Source organism: Austrofundulus limnaeus, unplaced genomic scaffold (assembly GCF_001266775.1).
Source record: "Austrofundulus limnaeus strain Quisiro unplaced genomic scaffold, Austrofundulus_limnaeus-1.0 Scaffold19, whole genome shotgun sequence".
NCBI lineage: Eukaryota > Metazoa > Chordata > Actinopteri > Cyprinodontiformes > Rivulidae > Austrofundulus > Austrofundulus limnaeus.
Window position 1 is genome coordinate 2,460,377 of NW_013952421.1, and position 24,132 is coordinate 2,484,508.

General features: G+C 38.3%; 1 protein-coding gene across 5 annotated transcripts in view; it reads left to right on the forward strand.

Moving 5' to 3' along the window:
- scaper (S-phase cyclin A-associated protein in the ER) overlaps window positions 1–24,132 on the forward strand; it is a 65,031-nt gene that overhangs the window by 30,353 nt on the left and 10,546 nt on the right. For all 5 annotated transcript variants that reach the window (XM_014003574.1, XM_014003576.1, XM_014003578.1 and 2 more), the window contains 6 exons: window positions 2,147–2,212; window positions 2,597–2,723; window positions 9,891–10,006; window positions 18,084–18,207; window positions 20,375–20,601; window positions 22,174–22,329. In XM_014003574.1, coding sequence (XP_013859028.1) covers window positions 2,147–2,212; window positions 2,597–2,723; window positions 9,891–10,006; window positions 18,084–18,207; window positions 20,375–20,601; window positions 22,174–22,329 — 816 coding nt within the window. The remainder of the gene's footprint in view (window positions 1–2,146; window positions 2,213–2,596; window positions 2,724–9,890; window positions 10,007–18,083; window positions 18,208–20,374; window positions 20,602–22,173; window positions 22,330–24,132) is intronic.

A 24,132-nucleotide genomic window follows, 5' to 3' on the forward strand; every position in this document is an offset into this window, starting at 1 on the left:
CAGTTACCACTACTGTGCATGTGTGTCAAGGACAGAAAGGCAGATGTGGCAGTGGAAGGAGTCAAAGCAGTTTGGAGAGAAAAACAAAGTAAAGAACAAAAAAAGAAAATGATTAATCGATTATTAAATTAGTCATCGATTATTTTAATAATCGATTAGTTGTCGATTAATTGATTAATCGTTGCAGCCCTAGTGTGTTTTATGATTTATACATTTTGCTACAGTTAGAATCATAAGTTTTAACATTATTTGGCAATGCTATTATCATCACTGCTTGGGACGTTTCTAAAAAGTTTATATTGTTGATGTGCTGCTCAGAAGAGCATATAAATTCTTGAGATGACTAGAGCGACAACTCCAGGTTTAAACACCCATTCATCGTCGACACTTTATTGTTAGCATTGCTGGTTTTAACAATTGTGAAACTCAATGGTGCTGCAGAAGTGACAACACGATCTGCCTCTGTTCGCCATCACTCGGCAGCAGCCCCGCAGAGACCGGCACTCAAAGGCAGCAGGCCTTTAGAGGTCATAAATAACACAGAAACCCTGTAAACATAAAGGTGAGCCACTTCACCGCTGGGTGGAAATGAACCATTTTATTGGAACACCGTATGGTGTCCGTAAAAGTGAGTGGTTCTCACAGCGCTTTTCTCAAAGCCATCGTGGGGGCCCTGTCGTGTCATAAAGCTGTGCTCTCAGCATTTTTTTTGAGGCAATCCGGCCCTACCCTCTTTTGATAATAAATGTTTTTGAAGGAAAAATAAGCTAATAAAACTTAATGTAAGTAGCCTTCCAGTCAGTATTCAATACTGGGTTCTGAAACCAAAACCAACGTCTCCACTGCTCTGATGTAAGTTGTTTGGCTGTTGATGGCTGCCTGTGCTCCACTGAGCAGGAAACAAGGTGGTCAGTGTGTTTTGCGTGTGTGTTAAACACAGGTGGCAGTGTGTGTGTGAAGACAGTCCTGAATGAAATGCAGAATGAAACGGTTTTATTTAATACTCTGCCTAAAAGAATAAAAATGCTTATGTATACATCAGGTTACACTGAGCTGCAGAATAATTAATAAAACAAATCTGTAAATGTTTGCATGAACTAACTGTGGTTTAAATGTTTTTGCAACAGTTTAGAAAATTGTGGTAAAACGAAATTGAAATGTTTAAAAAGTATGAAAATCTCTTGGTTTCTGTGGTGTCTACTAGATTTATTATACGTTTAACATGGCTATAATGAATTGCTCAGCTGTTACTCCCTTTTTAACATGATATGGTATAAACCTGTCAGGGATTGATATAGTAATATTGCAAATGACAAACGAGAGTGTTCTTGTAGCAACTGTGTGCTGATTATTTATTTGGCATATTTAAATTAAAAAATATTTCTAAACTTCACAACGTCACTTCTGATGCTGTAAAAGTGGAATTGAATTTTTCCTTCCACTAGATTATTTTTTCTTTTTAATTTAAAACAAAAACAATGTTTTAATCATGTACTGTTTTTTTAAGTGAATAACCCTACTAGTTATTTTCCGTTTCTTTTGCCTCCTTGTTGTTTTTGCCCTTAAGGGAGTTTGCGAATAGTAATTAGTTTGTTCATGTATGATGTGTTGGGAATGTTACCAACCTTTTGAAATCCAGGAAATGCCAGATTTCATCAATGTTGAGATGGATTCCTGGAAGGTCCTCTGTCAAACGGTGATCAATAGTTACTTATCRTGTTTGGGAATGGTTGAAAGATAAATGTCCACCTCAGTTTTAACCACAAAGGCAGACAAACYGATATTTAAATTTCTTTGAGTCTTTTGGCCTAATGCCACTGGGATAACAACCCAATATGACCTTGAACTTTCAGGCAGTGGTATTAGCTTTGTTGCCTTTTTTTCACCTGCAGGCATTGTCTGATGAACTAATTCACCCTCATTGGTTCGAAGAAAAAACTGTTTAATATTTTCAAAGAATTAAGTCTTGATAATTTGAACTGATGGCAACAAAATGGCTTTCCCTTCATTATTTTAAGCTCATAATAATTTGCTTCACAKACTCGAGCCATTACCTCACCTTTTTTATCTTTGTTCCTGTGATTATTGATGGGCAAACAATTTTTACCTGGGTTGCAAAAACACTTCCCGTTTCTGTTTTCTGCAGGGCAAAGGAATACGAGACGTCAATGGAAGCAAAGAATCAGGTCCCAGACTCCCCATACAAAGCCAAGTGAGAGTTTTTAACTATTTTAACATTTTAATTGTTCACTTAATTTATTTTATTGTTTAAATATTTTTTAGCAAAAAAAACCATGTATTATTTTTATTAGTAGTATTTTGAAATAATTCATTTGAAGATGCTGATTTACGATAACAATAAAAAATGATTATGCACTTTATATATTAAAAAGTCACTATTCTGTCAGTATTGAATGGAAATAGTAATTTATGTTTACCTAAATTATACATATAAAATGTATTTTCAAACACATCTTATTTACACCAGGTAACAAATTGATTTAAAAATAATTTCAGTTCTGCTGGTTTACTGAAAAGTGCATCTTGACCACATTGCCATTAAATTTAGGCTTTTTTAAAAAATTTTATTATTCAGGTTGCAGCGTTTAGTGAAAGACCTACTGAAGCAACTGCAGGGCCAGGATGGTGGTCAGTGGGCCAACAATAAAGCATCTGGTCTGGACAGAACTCTTGGAGAGATCTCCCGCATTTTAGAAAAACAGGTACACTTGAATATGAATACTCATACAAGCTATAAATCAATTAGGTGTATTTTTATTTATTTTTGAATGAAAGTAATTTATGTTTTCAGTGTTTTGAAACTGTTTAACATTTTTTTAAATGCAAAATCTGCTTGCAGAAAATGTACTTTTTGCCACGCTGGTACTTTTGGTTTGTATTTGCAGTGAATATTGTTTTTTGCTGAGTCTCCCCATTCCAGTGTAGTGTACAGTTTACTCTAAACCCACTTGCCTTTGGTTACTGGCTAACAAAAACCATATTAACTATTTTTACTGTGCACATGTTACAAATAGAAGAGGTTCCGAGCACAAAAGTAGATTATGTCTCGAGTCTGTGTTTTGCGTGACTCAAATGTCACTGTTTAGACAATGTTAAATTTGATTTACCATTCAAAAATTCTTCATTTAATAAAGGCAAGTCAATTCAAATGCTCCTTTTTTACCTTATTTTGCTGAAGTAATTGTGCATGTGTTAATTTTAATGCTGAAACACACATTAATCTGAAACAAAGGCAGGAATTAAAACACTTGTCATCGTGTTTATGATGGGAGGAATATACAACCCACTTTCTGTAACGAGACATAAATTTCATGGCATTTTGTGGTTTGGACCTTTTTATAACGGCCCTCTGCAGCCCTCTGAGTGTGTGCACAGAGAGATTATGGAGTCCCAGCAGTAACGATGGGGACGGCTGGTAAGGCCATTACCAAATTTCCCCAGAGAGGCAAAGAAAGAGGTGGTGGTGGGTGGCATGGTGTCCTGCAAGGAATGAGGAGGAGAGCGGGGAGATAGGAGTAGCACACAAGCTGTTGCTACACGAGGTCTCCTCCCCTCCGCTCCACATGCTCCCAGTGGAGGTCAAAGGTCAGTGGGCCACAGGAGATGTGCTCCATTCAACAGCAGTGTCGCAGGCAAGAGGCAGATCAAGGCTCTGTCTGGCAGCTTTTGCTTTGTTTTTTACCTCAGTTTAAAGCAGATTGCAAGTCTTGTGGCAAGTTCTACGTCAACACCTTCTTTCACTGATACCCAACCAGTGTTGTTGTGAACTATGATTCACCAGCGAGACAGCCTGGGGAACATTTCCCTGTCTAATCCCTTTGACAAAGTCAAATAAATAGTCTCTATCAGAGTTTCTGTCTTGCCCCTGAGTCACTTCAAGTTGGGGCCATTTAGATTATTTGACCTAACAAGCGTCCCTCATGTCATTGACTCACCTACAGATTTGTTTTTCTCCCCCATATCTGATTCAGTCTCCACTTTCTTGGCTAATTCCTTGGACAACATTGGACCCTCTCCTTTTTGTTGTTCGCGCCCCTCACCTCACCCCAAATCCATCCCTTTTTTATTTTTATTTTTTCTTTACATTGGAGGGTATAACTAGTGTTTGGCCCATGTGTGTTTCTCCCTCTGTGGCCTCTAATGGTTTGATTTTTGTCAAACGTGATTGCTTTCACTTGACTTGCTGATTTAAATGACCTGATTCTTTTTATTTCTTCACTGCCTCCCTTTTTCGCTGCGCGCTGGCCTAAATATAAATCTCTTCTATTTATTTATTGCTTAAGTATATCCTACTACTTTCCGTTAAATGCTTTAAGCCCAAAATGATAATAAATAAAAACAGCTACAACCATGACAGGTTGGAAACTTTTTGGAACATGGCCCTCTGAGAGCCAGATACTAGAGACTGTATTTACATTTTCATTTGGTAGCTGTCAGAGTCTGCTTTGGCTGACTTGAGGGACTGATGGAAGTTGGTGGGGGGTGGGGGATTGAGGGGCAGCGTAGCAGGATAACAAGGTTTCTTGGTTGGGCCTCCAGCAGACTGACAGATGCCGCACAGATCAGCAGTGTCACAATGTTGTCAGAAAGGGCAGAAGTGAGCCCCACCCCATTTAGTTCAGTTTAGAATGTTTCCATTCTAAGACCAAACATGTTTTACTGCTACACTTGAACTGAAGAGGCGCTACACTGATTAGTCATAATCTTGTGACCACCTACCTTATGCTCTGTAGATTCCCCTCTTGCTGTTGAAATGACAAGTCAGGACTTTGGCAAAAAAAATATAAGGCTGTCCTCCGGAGTATTTTCCTGGGTTTTCTGGGGTCTCCCTCAGGGGTGCGCACTGATTTTCTGTTTTCTGGTCGATCACAATCTTTAAAAAGCCTGACCTACCGATTCCGATTTTGGCCAATACAGATTTTTTTTTTTAAATAACTGACACTGACAGGTGTTATAAGGTCACAATAGAATAGACCTTCAACATTCCAATCTTATTTTATTGAAAAACATTGAAAAATACCTTTGAAAAAATACAAACCTGTTTTAACTGGACGTGAGCAAAAGGGGACAGTGGCTGATTTAGGTAGATGCAATTGGTTTCTTATTTAAGTATCAGCAGATCGCTGGTCTCCAAAAATTAAGGAAATTGGTGTCAATTTATCTTGAGGTAACTTATATTTTGATTTTGTTTGATTACGATACAAATATAAACCTCTAATCTATTTATTTATATTGTCTTAAAATCTAAATGACTGGTTTATTTTATGAAAACGCTATTTAAAAGATTATCATGCCCAATAAAGAGCGAAAAATAACACAGACCTCATGTTGTCGTGTACCAGTATAGTTTCAGTTTTAGGYTGTAATTTGTTCTCAGTAGCCCCGTTTATGTTTTTTCACCATTAAACCAGTAAATGATGAAAACTGCCAGCCAAGCTGCTTGTTTTAGTTTCATCTGTGTGGTTTTACTCTCAAATTTGGTCAGGTTCCACTTTGTTTTTGATTAATCTTGGTTAMGTTTGTAGAATAAATGTATATGGTGAGCACAGAAGGCTGAAATTGATAGTTTACTAAATTATGTCGTATCTTGTATACATGAGATTATGCTTATTGAAGACTTGAAAAATATTTATGGTTGTAGCTTTGATGTGGGTTTGCCCACTTTACATTGAAAACATTCTTCTGTGCTGAGGGTCARTTGGAAACAAGGCCGTCATTTGCGTCTTAGCTGCTGATTTAAGTCGTAGATTAAAGGTAACATTTGTCCTTAATGAAGTCTTTCATTTGTTGTCCATCTGTTTGTAGGGCTGCACCACTGTGATGGCCCTCCTCTCTGCTTTAATTAGTGTGTCTGGTGGGAGGAGAATACAGAGAGCAATTTAGGTGGTCTGCTGGGCTGAGGATACTGTAGCAGGAATCACCACCTGTCTGGGCCTTCCCATCATCTGGTGTAACAATAGTCACTCTGAGCAATAATTAGATGGGGCTGACCCTTTTGTATAATTCAGGAGCCAATTCCTACTCATGTCTCAATGCTCAGCCATTTGTAAATCTTCTTTTTTATTTATTATAGTCTTTTCTGAGGGAAAATTTATTTCTCACCTAGTAATATTTTGTAATGATGTCATTTAAGCTTGAGTTAGAACTTAAATGTGATTTTAGTGTATTTTTTTGAGACAGAAATATACAGTAATGTAAACAGTATGTAATAAAAGAATGGSTTATTTACTTCAGCACTCAATAATTATTTTGAAAACAATGTTTTGKAACAACTCCGAACCTAAGATACTTGCTTATTGTCACTTTTCATAAAATAGGCTAGTAACATATGAGAAACCTCTCAGATTTATGATAAATTTGGGCAAAACTTTTATTGCTTTGTAGAAAACATCCGAACGACTATTTATTTTTCCTTGGTTTTTCCAATACATCAAAAGTATTAATTCAGACTAAAAAAAGCTRCAAATATTAATCTGAGAATTTGTGTTTAAACCTCTACAGCCCGAAGGTGTTTCCTTAAAGTTTGTGCTCAAAATAATGCGCCCAAATGTAACTGAGTTTGTCTCGACATTTATAAACTTTACCTAATAGACTTGGAATCAAAATAAAGGTAACACTTTTTGAAGATTTCATCAGAACTTTAGGGATCAAAGCAGCTGCTATTGTTCAAGAGATAGTGAGGGTGGAACTGGAAGAATTTTTTTAATATCATTATTATTATTATTATTTTTCTCATGCCTGAAGTCTTTTTGCATTAGACGGTAGATAACCCTTTTAATAAATAAAACGAAAAAGGCTAAAAAGCCATGAAAACCACAAATCTATGTGGACATTACCAGTGCAAAAATCTATGTCTTTAAAATAAACTGGAGCAAAGTTAGAGGTTTTAGGACAGAAATACATCTGCGTTTTGAGGTTAATCTGAAAGAAACAAACAAAAAAAAATTCTGCGTATACGTGTACATGCTTTTCTGTTATTACAGAAAGTGTGATAGTTTCCCTATATTTGGTTTATAAAATGCAATGACATCATTCAGCTTCACTACATTAACATTATAGTCCAAACAAACCTTTATTTTTAACATGGTGCTTTATTTAAGTGGTTCTTTGTGGTCATACTCTGGTCTAATTTCTTTTTCTGCAGACATGTGTGCACGAAGACTAACTAAAGTTAGTCACAGTTAGAAACTAATCTCTTCTTCCTGGTTGTTCGGTCATTGCAACAGATAAATCTGTCATCAGAGAAAAAATAGGAGTGAACATGCAAAAAAACAAAACAGTTTTTTCACAGAAAACAGCCTGGGCAGGTTCTAGTTACGTCCTTTAATACTGTTTGGTAAGCTRCTATGAAAGAGCTACGTTTTCAATTATTAGCCTGGAATCTTTCAGCTGGGTGTGTTGATGTTGGGGTTAGAAGAGGGGTTAAGTCAAGCTCAGTGATTGAGACCTAAATGATTCGACATGGAAACTACTTGTAATGTATAAAAAGGAAGCTACAACATGGTCTTCTACAAACATTGCTTTGACTATTAAGACAGTCTTTGAAACAGTTCTCTTTAGGTTAAGACGTCTCTAGCATGTTGAACATTATTTTGTCAGGTACACAGCGTACACTAAGCTATCATTGAGAATCTAACTCCGCCATAGAAAAGCAGTTCCCTCAGCAGCCAGCATGAATGACAGATGAAGAGCTTACCTGTAATTTGGGAAAGCACTTCTCTTCCAATGCGTTCAGGCTTGTTAGCAGCTTCCCATCTGTGGAACAAAAGCACTGTGAAGTGCATGGATTTTCGTGCTGTCACAGAGCTGAAGAGACTGTAACCTCATAAGGTTGGGGGGTGACCTGCCGTGTAACACGGCCCTTGGTAGTGCGAGGGTGGCCCTCCATCAGCGGCTCCCTGCCAGTTCCTGTCGTCCTTGTCAGCCTTGGCACAAACACGCCGGTAGCCAGAACTCACTTGTGGCTTTATACTTGTTGATGAACAAGACTTAGTAGCAACAGTGCCAACCTGCTGCCAATTATTCTGTCATCACTGACTGCTAGGACTAATCTGTGTTCACATGTGTTCACAAATATAATGCTCTGGCGGTTTTTCTTTTGTTTGGTTTAAGTTTTTTAAAAAAGCAAGAAAAGGAGAAGCAACAAACATCAGCAAAACACCGTATTCCTGATGGACATAAATTTGAGTGTAATATTTGATAAATACAAGTCAATAGGAAATTGGTTTAAACAAAATGTAGATAGTTTTGCATAAAACATGCGGATTCGGCTTATGTTACTAAAGATGAAGGGTCATTTGAAAGATCGTTTCTGAAACCGAACAATTTTACAATTGTTTGTACGTTTTTGTAAGAACCTTTATTCTTCTGCCTGCAGCATGTGAATTCAGTCATATTATTAGAGATGCACAAAAAACAAATTCTTAGCCTAGTTTTGATTTTTATTTTTTAGAACACTGGGATTTTCCTGTTCCTATGTGGACAATTACCATTTCTGTCAGAAGACTGTTTATCAAGTAGGGATGCACCGATATGAAAATTACAGCCGATATCGATATCCAATTTAATTATTGCTGCTATGGCCGATAACCGATATTTACCGTAATTACACAAACGCACAAATTACATTATACATATACACACAAACACACTTGGGTCTTTTTTTGATACCATAAATAAACAACCAGACCTCTGACATGGCTCCCTACTTCAGTTATTCCTGGTTACGCAGCGTCAGTATCACTATTATGATCAAACAGATGCTGCTCAACTAACCATCTCCCCTCCCAAAACAGAAACACAAAGATAAAAAAGTGAGAAATCAATATCGGACGTTGACATCAGCCCAGTTTTATATATCGGACCGATACGATATTCTAAGAAATTGCCAATATCTGCCAATACCGATATCAATACCGATATATCTTGCATCCATATTAAGTTTTTTTCCCTCCCTAAATTTTACAATTTAAACATTAAATTTAAAATTGAACATTTTGCTTTTTAAAATGTTTACAGAAACAAAACTTTTGTATTTCGTTGAGAACAGCTCAAGGTTACAGAACTTTCTCTTTGGGTTGCTTTGTTTCAAACACCTTGGAGTTATTAAAAATGGGTAGCTTTTAGTCCTTTTTTAAACACAGTGAAAACTTCTGCACTAAAGATTTGTTATTGTTCATACAAATAAGTTACTCAGCTGTTGTACGTTGATGGATGGGAGGGTTTAGCGTCAAGCTAAAAATTGACCAAAATCATGTAATTGGTACATCCCTATATATTACCATTATTTTTCATCTCTTTGTATTCATTATAATCTTTTTAAAATAATAATACAACACAGATGGTATGAATCAGCAATCAAACACTTTTTATGATCTTTTTTTCAAATTGTTTTAAATCTAAAATAAACTGTAAAGTAAGCTTGTTCTACAAGTTTGAGAAACTGTGGAAGTTTCAAGATTGTATCACAAAAGTGTCTCTTGTGAGAATTACATGTTGCAGTAAACACAATAGGTTTTGTACTGCATGTATGTGCTTTTTTTTCTAGCTCCTGATACATTCATAACAATGCCGGATGGCCCTTTTCTCAGTTTTCTTTTAGTCCAGTTAGACCACCCTGGTGCTAAACTAGAGCCTGCAGACCAGTTGCCTTTAAGTGAAACTTGACTGCTGCGAGGCGGAGTCGTTCTGTGCACTTTTGAAATTAAACAGGAATACTTGAGGGACCACTTTGTTTGAGATTTTATTCCCTCAGCTCTCCAGGAGAGGAAAAAGGTTCCCTCTCTGTTGAGAGCCATGTAATCCCCTGTCTGCCGGGTCCTCGGTGTCCTCTGACTGTAACTCTGTTTTCTGTGTCCTTGGCTCAACAGAACAATGCGAACCAAGTGGCCTTCCAAGTGGGYGGCGGCCTGTCTGCTTTGGAGCAAATTCTGCAGGTCATCACTGCTGCTTCCACGCCCACCGCAGTCCCCCGTATTCCTCTCAAGTGAGTACCATCACCAAACTGAAATGTTGCCTTTCTTTTTTTTTCCAACAGTATAAACTCAAACCATGTCAATGTTTGTGTTGTTAATGAAATGACCCAATTTTTGGGAGTGATTTGATCAAACCTCTGGTTCCAATGAGCAGGGTGAGCTGCACCTTTTTGTTTATGTTACTATTTATGTCATTGAAACGTTAATAAGTTGTGGGTAAAGCCTGTGAATTGAATAGCCTCTGTGTGTGGTAATTTTAAAGAGGCTAAAGCTTTTTAGCACTATATATAAAAATGAATGGCTATGAAACGGACATCTCAAGTGCTTTATGAGTAAGGTTACCCAATAAACACTGGCAAAAAGATAAACAAGGAGTTATACAATAAGAGCGTCATCTAATAAGTGTTTACATTTTTTAATGATTCGTACAGTTTATTCATTCTCTCCTATGACTCCTCCACCCAGGTTATTTTCTTACTGTATTCTTTTACCAAATGTATTGACAGCTCTGCTTACTTTCTTTCTTGCGATTGTTTTTGCAGATGCATAAAGTCAGCGAGTTCATTTGAGTTCATAACCACTAAACTACTTTATGACTGTAGTTGCTTCATCTTAATAAATACTCTGAAAATGTATTAACCTATAACGGTGCTGCCCTACAAAGGAAGCTAGGTCGTTACATTTCTACAATCAATTTGTTTGTTCTTTTCCCTCGAATTCAAAACGTACACGTGTCCCATTTATTATATAAAGCACATAATATTTTTGACTTGGGGCATCGCCTGCCATTAGATAACCTCAAAGGAGTTTCTAGAGTCAGAAGTGGGATTCTGTAATGGACTCGAATGGCCTTGTGCTCCCATTCATTAGCATTTACTGGTCTCTGAGTCCCTGCTAATGGACAAATGCTTCTTATATTTATAAGGCTTTTAAAGGACATTGCATGTGTATTGATTTTTTTCCTTTTTTTTTGGAGTCTCAATCACTCAGTCATTACAATATGTAGGAATTTCAAGCACCCTTTTGTTTTAGAAGAAATCTAGTTGTAAATGGAGAGACTTCAAACATAAAATATGTGCACTTTTTTTGTGCATGATGGTTTCACTTCAACATGCCCAATACAGGATAGTTTTTTTTTTTTGTTTGGTTTGCTGCAGAAATTTTAGGCAAACCTGTTCTTTTTTCCCGCTTGTTTTAAGCAATTTAAAATCTGAAGTCATTTTTTTTGTATTGATGAGTTCATACATTTTATTGGCTTTACTCTGTTCAGTGTTAATGATGGCGCTTGTTTTTTGCACCTTAGTTYGGCTCATGTACATTTATTATCACATAAAAAGAACACATGCTTGTTGTGTGGTTTATACGCTGATCATTAAATTTCATGTATCCTTTTGTTAGACGCATCTTTTAAACTAAATGTCATGTGATCSTACTGTGTAATAAGCAGGATGGGTCAGACTTCACTCCTGTGCTAATCGAGTCGTTCAGCTCGTGATGAGATGCAACACAAGGATGCAGCCCAGCTGTCTGCTTATCTCGATCTGTCATCTGTATTTCTGCGTGGCTTAATTGGTTGCCATACAAACGCTAACCCCAGAGTGTGCTACATTATCTGTTTACAGAGATGCTGCCGTATTGATCACCTCCTCCCACCAGATAAGCGGAGTGATTTACAAAAAAAGGCAGCTGCCGAGAACCTTGTGCCATATCTCTCCCCAGGGAATCTGATTCCATCTTGTTACCATTACATTAATGAGCTAATTCCTCTACAAGCCTCTGCTAATGTTCTGGTGTAACCCTACGGTCACTGGAGTGTGTAGATCAGACTTTATGCAGCTGCCATCATTAACCTGAACTGGTGGGATGACATTTGGTTAAAAAAAAACAAAGGAGTGTCATAAACTTGATCTAGAGCAGCTTTACTAATTAACAGTCCAGGAGTTTCATTAATTAGCCTTAAATGCTTTTTGTTAAATATTTTATCTAGTAAATCATATTTATGATCATCTAAACCAGCGATGGGCAACTTAAATGATGGAAAGAGCTGTAATTTTTCATTGACACTACTAGAAGGCCACACTTGTCCAAATGTAATAAAATTTCTATTTTTAAAAATGTTTGTTTTGTTTTTAAAGCAGTAGTTTTATTACATTTGGGAAGCAAGCTGAAATGCAACGACAAAATACATCTTGAGTGCAGAGTTTGTTTTGGTTCTTGTAAAAAGTCGGTGTTTAGGAAGTTGCAGGCCACCGCCAGTTGCCCATCCCCTGATCCAAACCATGTGATGTTGTTAGTGGACTGGACTTTTCTGAGTTTAGTGAGGCAAATCTGTTTAGACAGAGACATTTTCCTTTGGTTCTGTACATTACCACAATGAATTTTGAACAAAACTTTCAGCTGCAGCTCAGACTTTTAGCTTTAATTCACTTTGTAAATAGGTTTAAAAAATGACTGTAGGTCTTTTCTAAATTGAGTATTTGCTCTATAAAATATTAGGAGGAAATAAAAATATTTTAAGTTCTAACAACAAACTGACATGTGAATTATTTTATCAGATTATTTTAATCAAAACTTGCTTATATTTTATTTACATTTTTATATTTTTGTTAATTGTTAAAGCCTAAGAAAAAGGTAAAACCTTCCTGTTTTAAAGATGGTAAAGATTTTTTTGTTTTGTTTGTTTGGTTTCTTATTTCTTAAAAAAATCCATGTTTTGACAGGAGATTGCTTTAACAACCAGATGATCATCAGGCCTTGTGCTAAGAAAATTCTACTTAAAATTGAATTTATTTAAACTTATGCTTCTAATTTGACAGCCAATTATTTAGCTATTTGTCTTAATTTATCTATGTAGGTTAACTTTTGAATCCATCCATTGACCATGTTGTGTCTTTGCTTATTTGCTTGTTTGTTTGCTTGTTTGTTCAAAAATATCCTACCTCCATAAAAAAAGGCTTTATTGGTCCCTAGATACCCTGAAGTCTAAAAATCGACATCAATCATTGAATAGCTCATGATGGTCAAACTCCACCACCAGTTTTGTCGTAGTCGTGCTTTTTTTCTCTCGCAGTATAGGTACGTACTAGAAAATGCTTCAAAGCTTTGAATCCAAATAATGTTGGAGCAGTTTTGTTACTCAGTTAAAATTGTTTAATCTGTGCACAGAAAAATAAAAAGCCAACTTGGGGTTTTTTGTTTCTTTGTCTTTTCAATAGTCGAACATTTAATGTCTGCAGAACATTTGTTTGGAATAAAACTGACAAATAATCAGAAATCAATGTAGTTTTACAACTATACAATATCAATGAGTGTCACAGGAAAAAGCTTCATCTACTCTATAACTGGGTTTAAAAAACACTTTTCGAGTCTGAGTCAGTGAGACTTTCATCTGAAAATAAAGGATGGAAATCTTGTAGTTGAGGACCGAACTGCGATGATGACGAGAGCTCCAGAGGAACACGCGTGTTAACCCAATTTGTATTTCCATCACCGTCTCACATGACCTGGTGTATCCTGTGAAATCAGACCTGCTACCTGTGGTTTTATTTCAGGATGTTTTCCACCATTCGTAAAGAGTGTGTGTTAGTRTGCGTTTGTCTGTTGCACACTTCTGTGAAAGGGGCTGTGTGACGGCTCATCAGATTTCTCCTCCTTCATACCTGGCCAGTGTGGCACAGCAGCCAGAGTAGATGTCTTGGAAGCACTCTGGGTATCGGAGAGATCAACAGCAGAATCAAATTAAATGTCATTTAGATAGCAGTGAATGAAGGGATTGTTTGACAGCACAAGGAAATGGATTTGCTCCTCACCTTTTATTTTGGCTTAGGATTCTTTTTCTTCCCCTGTTTAAGAGGTGGGGGCTCAACCTGATCTGGACCTTAGTCAGATTTCTGCAGCACGGCTCCCGTCAGGCTCGACTGCACACATAGGAAAGGCACAGAAAAGGGTGAGGAATGTGAAACTCAGGTTGAGGAGAGCAGATCTCAGGGTTGATAACTCGAAGTAGTGACAAAAAGCATAAAGAGCCTTTTACGCGCTTTTTGTCAGTTTAGCATAGATTTTGGTGATTTACTTTAATAAATAGACTAACTGACAGTTTGAAATTACTCACACCAGTACTGGAGAAACTGTGTTTACAGTTTGTACTTTTGACTTATTCCAGAGAAGCTACCAGTTGTCATAATGTGGCAGATTTGGGAGGTATTTGAATAAACAAAATTTATTCGAGGGGACAGTTTTTTGATTGTTGTTTTGAGCATTAGGATCTTAAGTTCTGAGGTCATTTGTGCTCCTAATCCTCCACTAAACCGCCACCTTATCATGTGTGGACCTGTGGGCTACCGGGTCAGAGCCCCGGAGGGCTGCGGAGGGTTTGGACAGGATCAGGTGTGCGCCATTCTTTTACCTCTTGGCCTCATTTCTTCACAGACCCGAGGAGATTTACAGGTAAAATGGATGTAAGAGGTTAACCAGTTGGTGTTGGGAGAGCAGATTACATTGCTTAATTATGTGTGTCTGACTTTCCCTCAATCTGGTTTATCAGCATGAAATCCCCTCTGGTAAAATTTCCAGAACACGTTTTTGTTTCAAAGCAGATTGGTTCAGATTATAATCATGCTGTTGTTCAGTCGAGGGGGGRAAATTTTGATTTATTAAAATTTTTGAAAGCGGTTATTTGGAACTAAGAGTAGTGGAGAAATGTGACTAAAATGGATGGGCACATCGCAAAGAGGGCTTCCTTTTTTTTTTAAGCAACATGAGAGAGGCTGGGGTGGCACTTTACCAAATTGTTCCTTAAAAGAGCTGTCATTGGGCTAAGGAGGGGGGAGGGGGCTTCAGATTGTGAGATTCCCAGAGAGGCTGTAATATCAGGTGTCGCGCTCATCAAGCTCAATTAAGTGGGGGGGAAACCAAAGACGCATTGCTGCGATGGTTCATTGTACGAGTTGGTGTAGGAGCATAACTCAGACATGCCTCTGACGGCCTCCTCATTTGTTCAGAGATGACCAGAGACCGGGCCTGATTAGCCGTGTTACAAAGCAATTGCACGCTCGTTACGCGGAGCTGAGGGCCCAATCTGTCTTTCCAGACTTGGAAGTGATTTAATTTGGACGTGTTAGTCAAGTCAGAGAGGGAAAACAAGGCCATCATATGAAATGTTTTTAAGCATGGTAAAGTACTGAAAAGGGTACTGTCACCAAAAAAGCCTAATTAAACTGGACTTATCATGCAAAGTCCACTTTTTTAGCTGGTAAATGAATTTTGTTATGTAGGAGCACAGAAAATTTGGTTTTAATTTTGCCCAGTGCAGATATCTTTTATAATCTGTTTGGATCATACAATATTATTCAATCCTTTCTGTTTTCTATATTCTCTATGAAATTTTCTGAACTGTTACATCAAATTATTTTCGACAGAACTGCCACATCAGGTCTGGCAACTACAGTTTGGTCGTCCTCATTCTCCTCTGGCTCAAACATGTAAGGCTGGATGGACAAGTCCTCCCTTGTTGACATCTTTTAATAAATTTGTAAATAAAGTTTCTGCACTTCTATTAGTCGTAAATCACTCTAGTGAGTTGATCTGAGACACACCTCAGAAAAGGAATGAAAGAGGGTCTTGTAAATTCAACACAAGGAGGAATTGAGACCAAAGCATTGCAGTTCTATATTATATACGGTTGACCCCAACTGAGGGATTTAAATGTGAAAAAGGATTTGTAAGCATTATATGCCTCTTATATTTTTAATTTGTTGTAATTCTATGGAAATTTGTACAAAATACTTTTGAGAACCCAAAATACCCCACCTCATCAGTTCTAGTTGATCAAAAGGAGGCAATCAGCCTGGAGATAGGTCTGAACTAAAAACGCACAGCAACCAAAACCAGCCCCAGCTATAAATATTCTCTAAATTTTATGTGAAAAGAGGAACCCTGACAAAACTGATTTCACTATTCCGCTACTCATTTACAAACTTAGTTTAAAATAGATGTCTGTTGTAGAAAGATAAACCTCCAAGAGTTTCCTTAAKGCACAAATGAAACTGTCAAAGCTGCTGAATGAGGAGCTGCTGGTATCCAAAGACAAAAAGGGAAAAATAGTTAAGTTGTGTTGTGTGTTTTATTTTTTGCCATTGTGTGACTGTATTTGTGTTAGAACAAAAACAAATTATTTAATCCAAGATGCGCAAAAAGACAAACCTGTTTTTATGGTGTAGATTTGCACCTAGAATGCAACTTTGTATATATTTTTAAATTATGTTTTAATGTCCTCTWGAAAAGCATTAAGCAGGACAAAATGTGACAGATTTTGTTTTGATAACTTGAAGTACATAATGTCTTGAAACTTTCTAGATGTACACTTAACATTTCTTTTTTACATTTTTTATATATTATACACGTGCTTCCATAAGCCTAAAAATTGACATTCTCTCCAAATAATTACACTCTTTGTTTAGTTGAGATCAGAGATCAGTTTATATTTTTTTATCTCTTCTTTGTCCTTGAAAGAACCTTCACACTCTATCTCACACACCTGAGGACAACATTTGGCAAATGGAGTTTGAGTCTCAGTGTAACCTGAATGCTATTGACCGACACGAACTTTATCTCGCCGTTTGAAAACATTTCTTTGGCCCTAATTAAGTCTGTCCTGCCTTGCCATTTAATCTGTGATAGATAGAAGATAACCCTGCTATTGTGCTCTTCTTTACTTAACAAGTGCATAATCTCAAATGCCACAATAGTGACTTGAGACCCCCTGAAGTAACTCCTGTCCTTTAGTGGAATGCACATGGCTTTTTTGACTGTTCTCATAAGCTGCGTGAAGCATATAATTATACCAAAAAAAAAAGTTTTTGAGTTGTCGTTTTGGTATTTGCGTAGAAGCTTATCTCCGTCTTGCGTTCACTCAACAATCAGAGTCTGAGAATCTGATGCTGCGAAGCTGCACACAAAGGATCGTCTGCTTGGGTTCTCGTGTTACATTCCCCTCTTGTTCCACACAGTCTGGCCTGTCAGTACATTCAACCATTCTTTGAGTTCTTTCACAATATCTTTTATTATTTGATAAGGAGCTGTCATTATGTGTCACACAGAAGTAAACATTTTGGAAAAAGATTTGATTATGTGATTTTTTTTTTTCCCGGGGTTTTTTTTTCTGCTTATTTTATTGTTTTTAGGTGTTAAGCTTTCACAGCAATTTGATACTCGGCCAAACGCTTGAAATGTTGTGATTCTCACATTAACACCACATTCCACGTTTCACAGGTTTTTTTTATCCTACTGTGTCAATATTGATACGCTGAAATGAGTGATCTGTCTGCTTGGAGGTCCAAAGACTATAGCCACAGCTTTTTGGCAGACTTTGGTAAATACTCACCTCGCGGAGTTTTGCCTCCGCCACGCCGGAGTGGTTTGACTGAAAACGCGCAGCAGATGTGGAGGTTCGGTAGATATCAAAATGTTTACCAGTTGAAGTAAACACAGCCTACTTTAGGCTCTGGAGAGGGGGGGATTCCATCCTTCCAGCCAGCAGATAGGACATGCTATTCCTCTAATGGCTAAAATATACAGTTGTCAGAAAATATTAACTGATGAAACGGGGCGAGTGGGAGTAGCAGTCACAGCAGAATGATTGGTCAGTTATCTGAAGCATTAATCTTCTCTGCAGCTTGTTGCAGAGCAGACAAAACACAGGGGTACGCTGGCTGCTGTTAGGAGGAATTGTTTTATCTCCAGCGGAAATGCCGCACCAGCTCTGCCAAGACTGTGGATTGCACTCGGCACCTCTAAAGGTGTCTGCAGAGGGGAGTCTCCACATTAAGTAGCTGATATGAGTGTTTTATTACTCAAACGGACTTCCATTCTTGCGCTGTCAGTGAGATATACTTTTGACGAGTGAAGACAAACTGCACCCTTAAGAAACCACAAATAGAGGAGAGTGTGTTTGGGTTCCTCGTGCCTGCAGAGAGTCATGTCAGTGCCCAGGTCACATTTACACCCTAATAGTGCTGCTTTAAATAATTGCAAGGGGGATTTTTATTTTAAATTTGTGATTAATAACTGTCTTTTTGTCTGTCTTGTTAGATCTCTTTGTGCTGCTGTAAATGTCTACTATCTGGCATGTTCCTGCTGCAACTTCAACTGCTGTTATGTGCTGTTTAGCAACAAGATAGTCTTCCTCGTGGACCTGCTACTCCATCAGCTAACAGTAAGTCAAGAACAAGTTTGTATAAAATGCAACTTAACAATTATTTAAGCTAATTAAATTTGAATTTAAAATGGTAATTATACAACACGTTAAAATTAACTGTATATTGGTTTATTTAATAAAATTTTAATGAACTGGATCTACAGTACCCTCTTTCTGTGTCTAACTTGTAAACAGAATGTAGTTGAAGTAAAAAAAACTGGTTTTGATGGCAGCTTTAATGATGATTTTTTTTTTAATATGCACTGTTGAACAGCAATATTATCAGGTTCATTTGCTTTAGGGTTTTGAAGACAACACAGTTTCCAAAAAGACATAAATTTTGATTTGTCAAATGACAGAACAGCTTTTTATTTTGCCTCTCTTTATTGAAATTGAAATAAAGCTCTGTATCAGAATATAATATTCACAAATTGTAAGAAGTTCTACTTTAAAAATCAAAAACCTTTTTTAAATGATAAAGTCACTAAAAAACTTGTTACATTTTTCTGGTATTGGTGATTTTTTTATATTATTTAAAGATGGAGACTATCAAGTCCTAAATGGTTTCCCAGCTTCCTGACAGCGGGAATGTGAGAGCACAGGCAGGCTAGCGGGCTGCATTGCGGCGACATGTCAGCCCATATCCTTCAGCGCTCTGTTAGGATGACTGTAAACACCAGCTCACTCCAAACATCCAACAGTGGCGGCTCGCTGGGGCCGCCTACACTCACAACGCAGACAGGACAAGGCGCAGGCCACAGGGCTGTGGTGCATGCATGAACTCCACTGGGGCTTCCTTCTTCAGTTGAGTTCCAATCCAAAGCAGTCATGTTTCCTTAGGGCACAGAGGGAGAGGTTCGCCTGTACACTCCAGTTTATATAAAACATATCCCAGCAGCTGCTCTGCTGACGGACATCTCCAACAGCAACGCAGGAGATGAACCAACTCTTCTCGTGTTCAGTTTCTCATGCTCATTTACTGCGCGTTGTGATGAAGTCGACAAACTTCATCTTTAATGAAGGCTCTCTGCTCTTGCACTTTTAGACGCACACAAAGTATCTGTGAGCACGTCTGCGTTTTGGCATGTGTGAGCAATAGAGTGCAGYCGTGGGGGTTGCACTGCCATATGAGCATGCCCCTCATTTAATTAGATTTGTGGAGAATGTCGGTGGATTTACCTATGCTGTCAGCAGTCACCCCGACTGTTGGACCAAACGGGGAATGTTTTATCTTTGCAAACTTTCACACAAAGCAGAGGCTCCGCATTTCAAACTTAGACCTACATTTGTGTTTGATCTCTCTGAAAAACTAATTGGTCTCCCACATTTTAGGCAGCAATGTTTTCTATTAAATCTTGATTTGTTTGTATCATCTTTGTGCGCCTAAGAACAAGACTTAAACAGCCACTTTACCTTTAGTTATTATAGTGTTAACTACTAATGCCTTTAAAAGAGAYGTRCAAAATCCACTTTTTCAGCCATTAAATGCATTTTGTTGTGTATTTGGAGTCTCCAGGAGTGCAGAAAAGGTTAATTTAGTCTCTCTCTGTGCTGCAAAGATATCTTTATATCCTGTTTKGGTCATGTTTAATTTCTACCTTTTCAGTTTTCTTTATGTTCTGATRTTTTCCGAATTATTACATCAAATTATTTGTGACAGAACTGCCAGATAAGGTTGTGAGGCGGGTTGTGAAGTGCCTCATTTGRATTTAAAAAGACAGCCTCAAAATSAGTTGATCTGAGACACACCTCTGAAAAGGGGTGAAAGAGGGGCTTGTGGAGTTACAATACKGAGGAATTCAGATCAAAGCATTGCAGTTCCATTTATGTAGACCCCAATTAAATGATTGAAATGTGAAAAGAAAAATTTAGAAGCATATGTCTCATTTAATATGGTAAATAATAAACTTGTTTAAGAACAATATAAAAGCATTTTTTTTACAAACGCACAGGTTGTTTAAAATTAGAGTTTATCCTAATTAATACATTTTTCAAGCTTGTACTTAAAGAAGTGTTTAAAGCCACAAACACAAGACAGGTTACTTTTCTTTAAGTTTTGTTATTTTTACTTATGTAATATCTCTACTGAAGCCTCTTAGCATCAGGTTATAATCAAAGTACAGTAAACCTGCCAATGCAGCTCAGACATGGTTTTCAATTCAGAAATCTTCTTCGTATTTTTCAGCTGTATGTCCCAGATGAAGACAAGTCCATTTTTGGTCGCAGCGTAAACAAACAAGTTTTTGACGGTTTGACGACAGGCCTGCTTCAGACCATCGCTACCATCTTGGACACTCCGCTGCACAGGTCTGAGCCGGGGCAGACTGAAAACCCATGGATCCCCTCCTCCGATGCCAAGGTCAAAAGCTCTGCAGCGGAGTCCTTTACCACTCGTGCACAAGATCTAATCAGGTATTTTCCTTTTTTTTCAAGTTGTGCGTGTGTACCTCTGTGTTTCACATCCTCCTACATGGCACCTCCCTTTTCTCACCTCACAACCTTTTTACCTCTTTAAGTACMTTTCTCCTCTGCTCCTCTCTACTGAGTTGCGAATAAGTCAACATCCGATTTCCTCAAGAGCATGCCACATGTAAGGAATAGGCTAACAAAATGTCAGATCACCTGGAAACGGTCCAAGCGGTGTCTTGTTAAAATGGGAGTAGTGTGAGAATGAGGTGTGCTCTGGCGCCCGTCCAGCATGTTGGTTTTCTGCACATCCAGAAACACATTTTAAGTAATATCGGTTTCTGTGAGGGGGGCTTACAAAGTCACATAAACAAAGAGCACTTCCAAAGCTTTGAAAGATCCCCTTGAACCTGGCATTTAGACCGGCTCTGTTGGTCTGGACTGTAGGAGTCGTGGCTGTGAAGGAGAAATGTGGACCATGAGGAAAGGCAGGCCCAGCAGCGCTGAAACCTTGTGGGCCCAGTGCAGTCTTTCCACCGTCCCTCCCACAAAACCATGATTCATTTGGACAGAGCAGCTGCACAGGCCCACCAATCTCATCCACTGACCCAGTTGTAACCCGAAAATAAGGGGGCGGATGGGGTGGGGAGTCTGAGAAAATAATGTCGTCAGTCTGATAATCTCAACTCAAGATTTACATCAACTGTCTTTGAATGTATATGTGAGGAAGAACAAAGGATAAAAACATGTTTAGCTTTTGTGAACCTCCTCTAAAATGCCAAGTTATACATTTCCTTCCTACTCACTGTGATTTCTCTTTTTACTTTGAAACACTAGTGACAAGTTTTATCATTGTGAAATTTTTCAACTGGGATCGGCCACCAGACAAAGCGAAGAGTTTGTGGAATTATCTCTTTTTTTTTTTTTAACTTGCGTAAAGCGACAGAAGTGGTTCAACTCTAAGCTGCGGAATTTGGTTCAGCGATGCCAGGTGACCTGTGGTGCTGGCYGTTAACATTCATAATCACCTGTTTTGAGAGGATTTCAGTGAGTGACAGCWCTAAGACAAAAGGAGACGCAGAACAAGTGACAAGTCGAAGCAGCAACAAGACGAGGGACACTGACAGGGCAACCACAACAGCGATTCTGAAGCCTTGATTGGCATCTGCAGGGCTGTCGAGATTTTCATAAGCTGTCGCCGCTTGAAGGTCCCTGCATACCASAAGTTTCTAAAAGACTAGCCCCAGGTCAGCAGACTGTCAAGGGCCCGCAGCTGGGCTGGCACAGGGGCCACAACAGCCTTCTAATGACACTATTAGGGGTGATTTGTGGCTGAAAGAGTACAGGGAACATGATCATGAGTCCTGTCATTGGCAGAGACAAATTGAAGATATCACAGTAATAGCAGAAGGTGGAGGGCTTAGGTGAGAGATTGGCTTACACTTACTGTGGGAGAACGCACAGTACAGGCCTTTGTTTGCTTGGGTGAAAGGACCTTTTTACAAAGAAAGTGTGTTTTAAGAGGCCATGTATTAAACCGTGTTATGTTTTTTTTTCCCTCTTATCTGTTTATTCTAGCTATGTGGTGAACATGGGTTTGATTGACAAGCTGTATGGGTGCTTCTTGTCAGTCCAAGGCCCTGTCGACGAGCACCCTAAGATGTCTGCGTTTCTTCAGCAAGCCTCAGCTCTGCTGCACAGCATGTGCAAACTGTGCTTTGTCATAACTGGACGGTGAGTTTGCCTCTTATTACGCACCTTAAACATCTCTGTGATCTCTTGATCTTCCTCGAACAAACACACACACACACACGAGCTCATGTCTCTGTTCTAGTAATGATAGACACCGAGTAACCATTGTCACTTTACTGTCAGTAGGATCCATAAAGACAAGCTCACGGTTACTCAAACAAAGAGTGTGGCTCCACCGCAATCAGCCAGCCGCTCATTTACTCCAGTCTGGCTAAAGCCCGTCGTTACTACAGCTAGAGATAGGCATCTACTTGACCCAGTGCTCTGTCACTCACCATAAACCTTAGCCTGCAGCATGAAGGGGGGCGGAGCCCACCCACATGTGCCACAGTGACCTCCATACACAGAGGTTCAGTGGCGCCGCTGACAGAGGCAAAGCACACAGTCACACCAAGGGACATCAGCACAAGTCTCGACTTCAAAGGAATAGTAGTTTAGCATCAGAGCTAGGATTTTTTTAATGCCACACAGTTTAAAAACAAATTGAAATGATCGGTTAGGTATTTTAATAACATCGAATCTGTTTACTTTTTGAAGTGCCTGTGACATCAATTTTTTGTAATAAATATGAACGCATTTTTGGAAAAATAACACTGATAGCATATTTTAAAGAAGATTTCACACTGCTGAGATGAGCAGTTGTTGAGATATTTGCAGGTGAAGTAACAGGAAGTGATTCAAAGGGGAATGTCTGAATGTAAACAGAGTGTTGCTAAAATGGTAAGAACAGACTGTAGAAAATAATCTGTTCCTTTATATTATTTTAATCACTATCATAAAGAGACGAGTCATATTTCAAATAATATTGTTTCAATAAACAAAAACCAAGGAGTTTTCTTTCTCAAAGAGTTCCCCTTTGATGTCACTTCCTGTTTCACTTTAGCTGAGCCAAGGTTAAAAGAAAAAATGCCAATTATGTGACATAACCTTTCAAATCATGTGTATTATGCCAAGTTTCTTAAATATAAATATATGTTCTTTGACTTTTTGTATTTCATGGATAAGCATGTCACAGGCACTTTAAGGCTACTGCTTTGTTTTACATGCTATAAAGTGAATAAACAATGATCCGTTAAACGGTGTTCGTTAAGGACAGTTGGTAAGAAAACCTCCTTTTGAAGAGGTTGCAGTCRATGCAGCGTCCTCTATACCCCGTTCTCTCATTTCTCTGAGCCTATAAAATCACTTAGTAGGCCAGAAGAATATTTGGACCATGCCAGTTGCTGTGTCAGGGGATTATAATAGCATTTAGAGGCTGTGTTCTTGCCTTGCAGCATATTTCGCACAAAGCCTGTTGGCTAACATCAAGTATCAGCATGCACTGTAAGTTTCATGTCAAGGTCTCACACCCTGCGTTGTACAGAGCTGCAAATCATAGAAGAAGCTGCTGCGGTAGTCTTAAATTGTCTGCTTGTAGTGGCTGTGTGGTGTGTGTGTGTGGGGGGAGGGTGTCACTGGAGTGAGCCTGAGAAAGCATTATTACATTAGTGCAATTAAGGTAGTTTTACTTGTGATAAACTGTACCAGTGTGCTCATTTATACTTCAGGAATATCCAAGAAAATAACAGCTTATTGCCATAAATATTTAATTTTTGAGTCCGATCACCCTGAATTAAAATCAGTGTGCTTTAGCTCATAGCACCTTGTCAAAATTGCTCAGTAGAATCTGTTAATGRAATTATCGTAATGAGCTTTATGTCATAGCATCTTTTTATTTACTAGAGTAAGAGAGGATGACAAATTTCTGTTGTTTAGTCGACATTAAAATTAGCTTCATAAATTAGA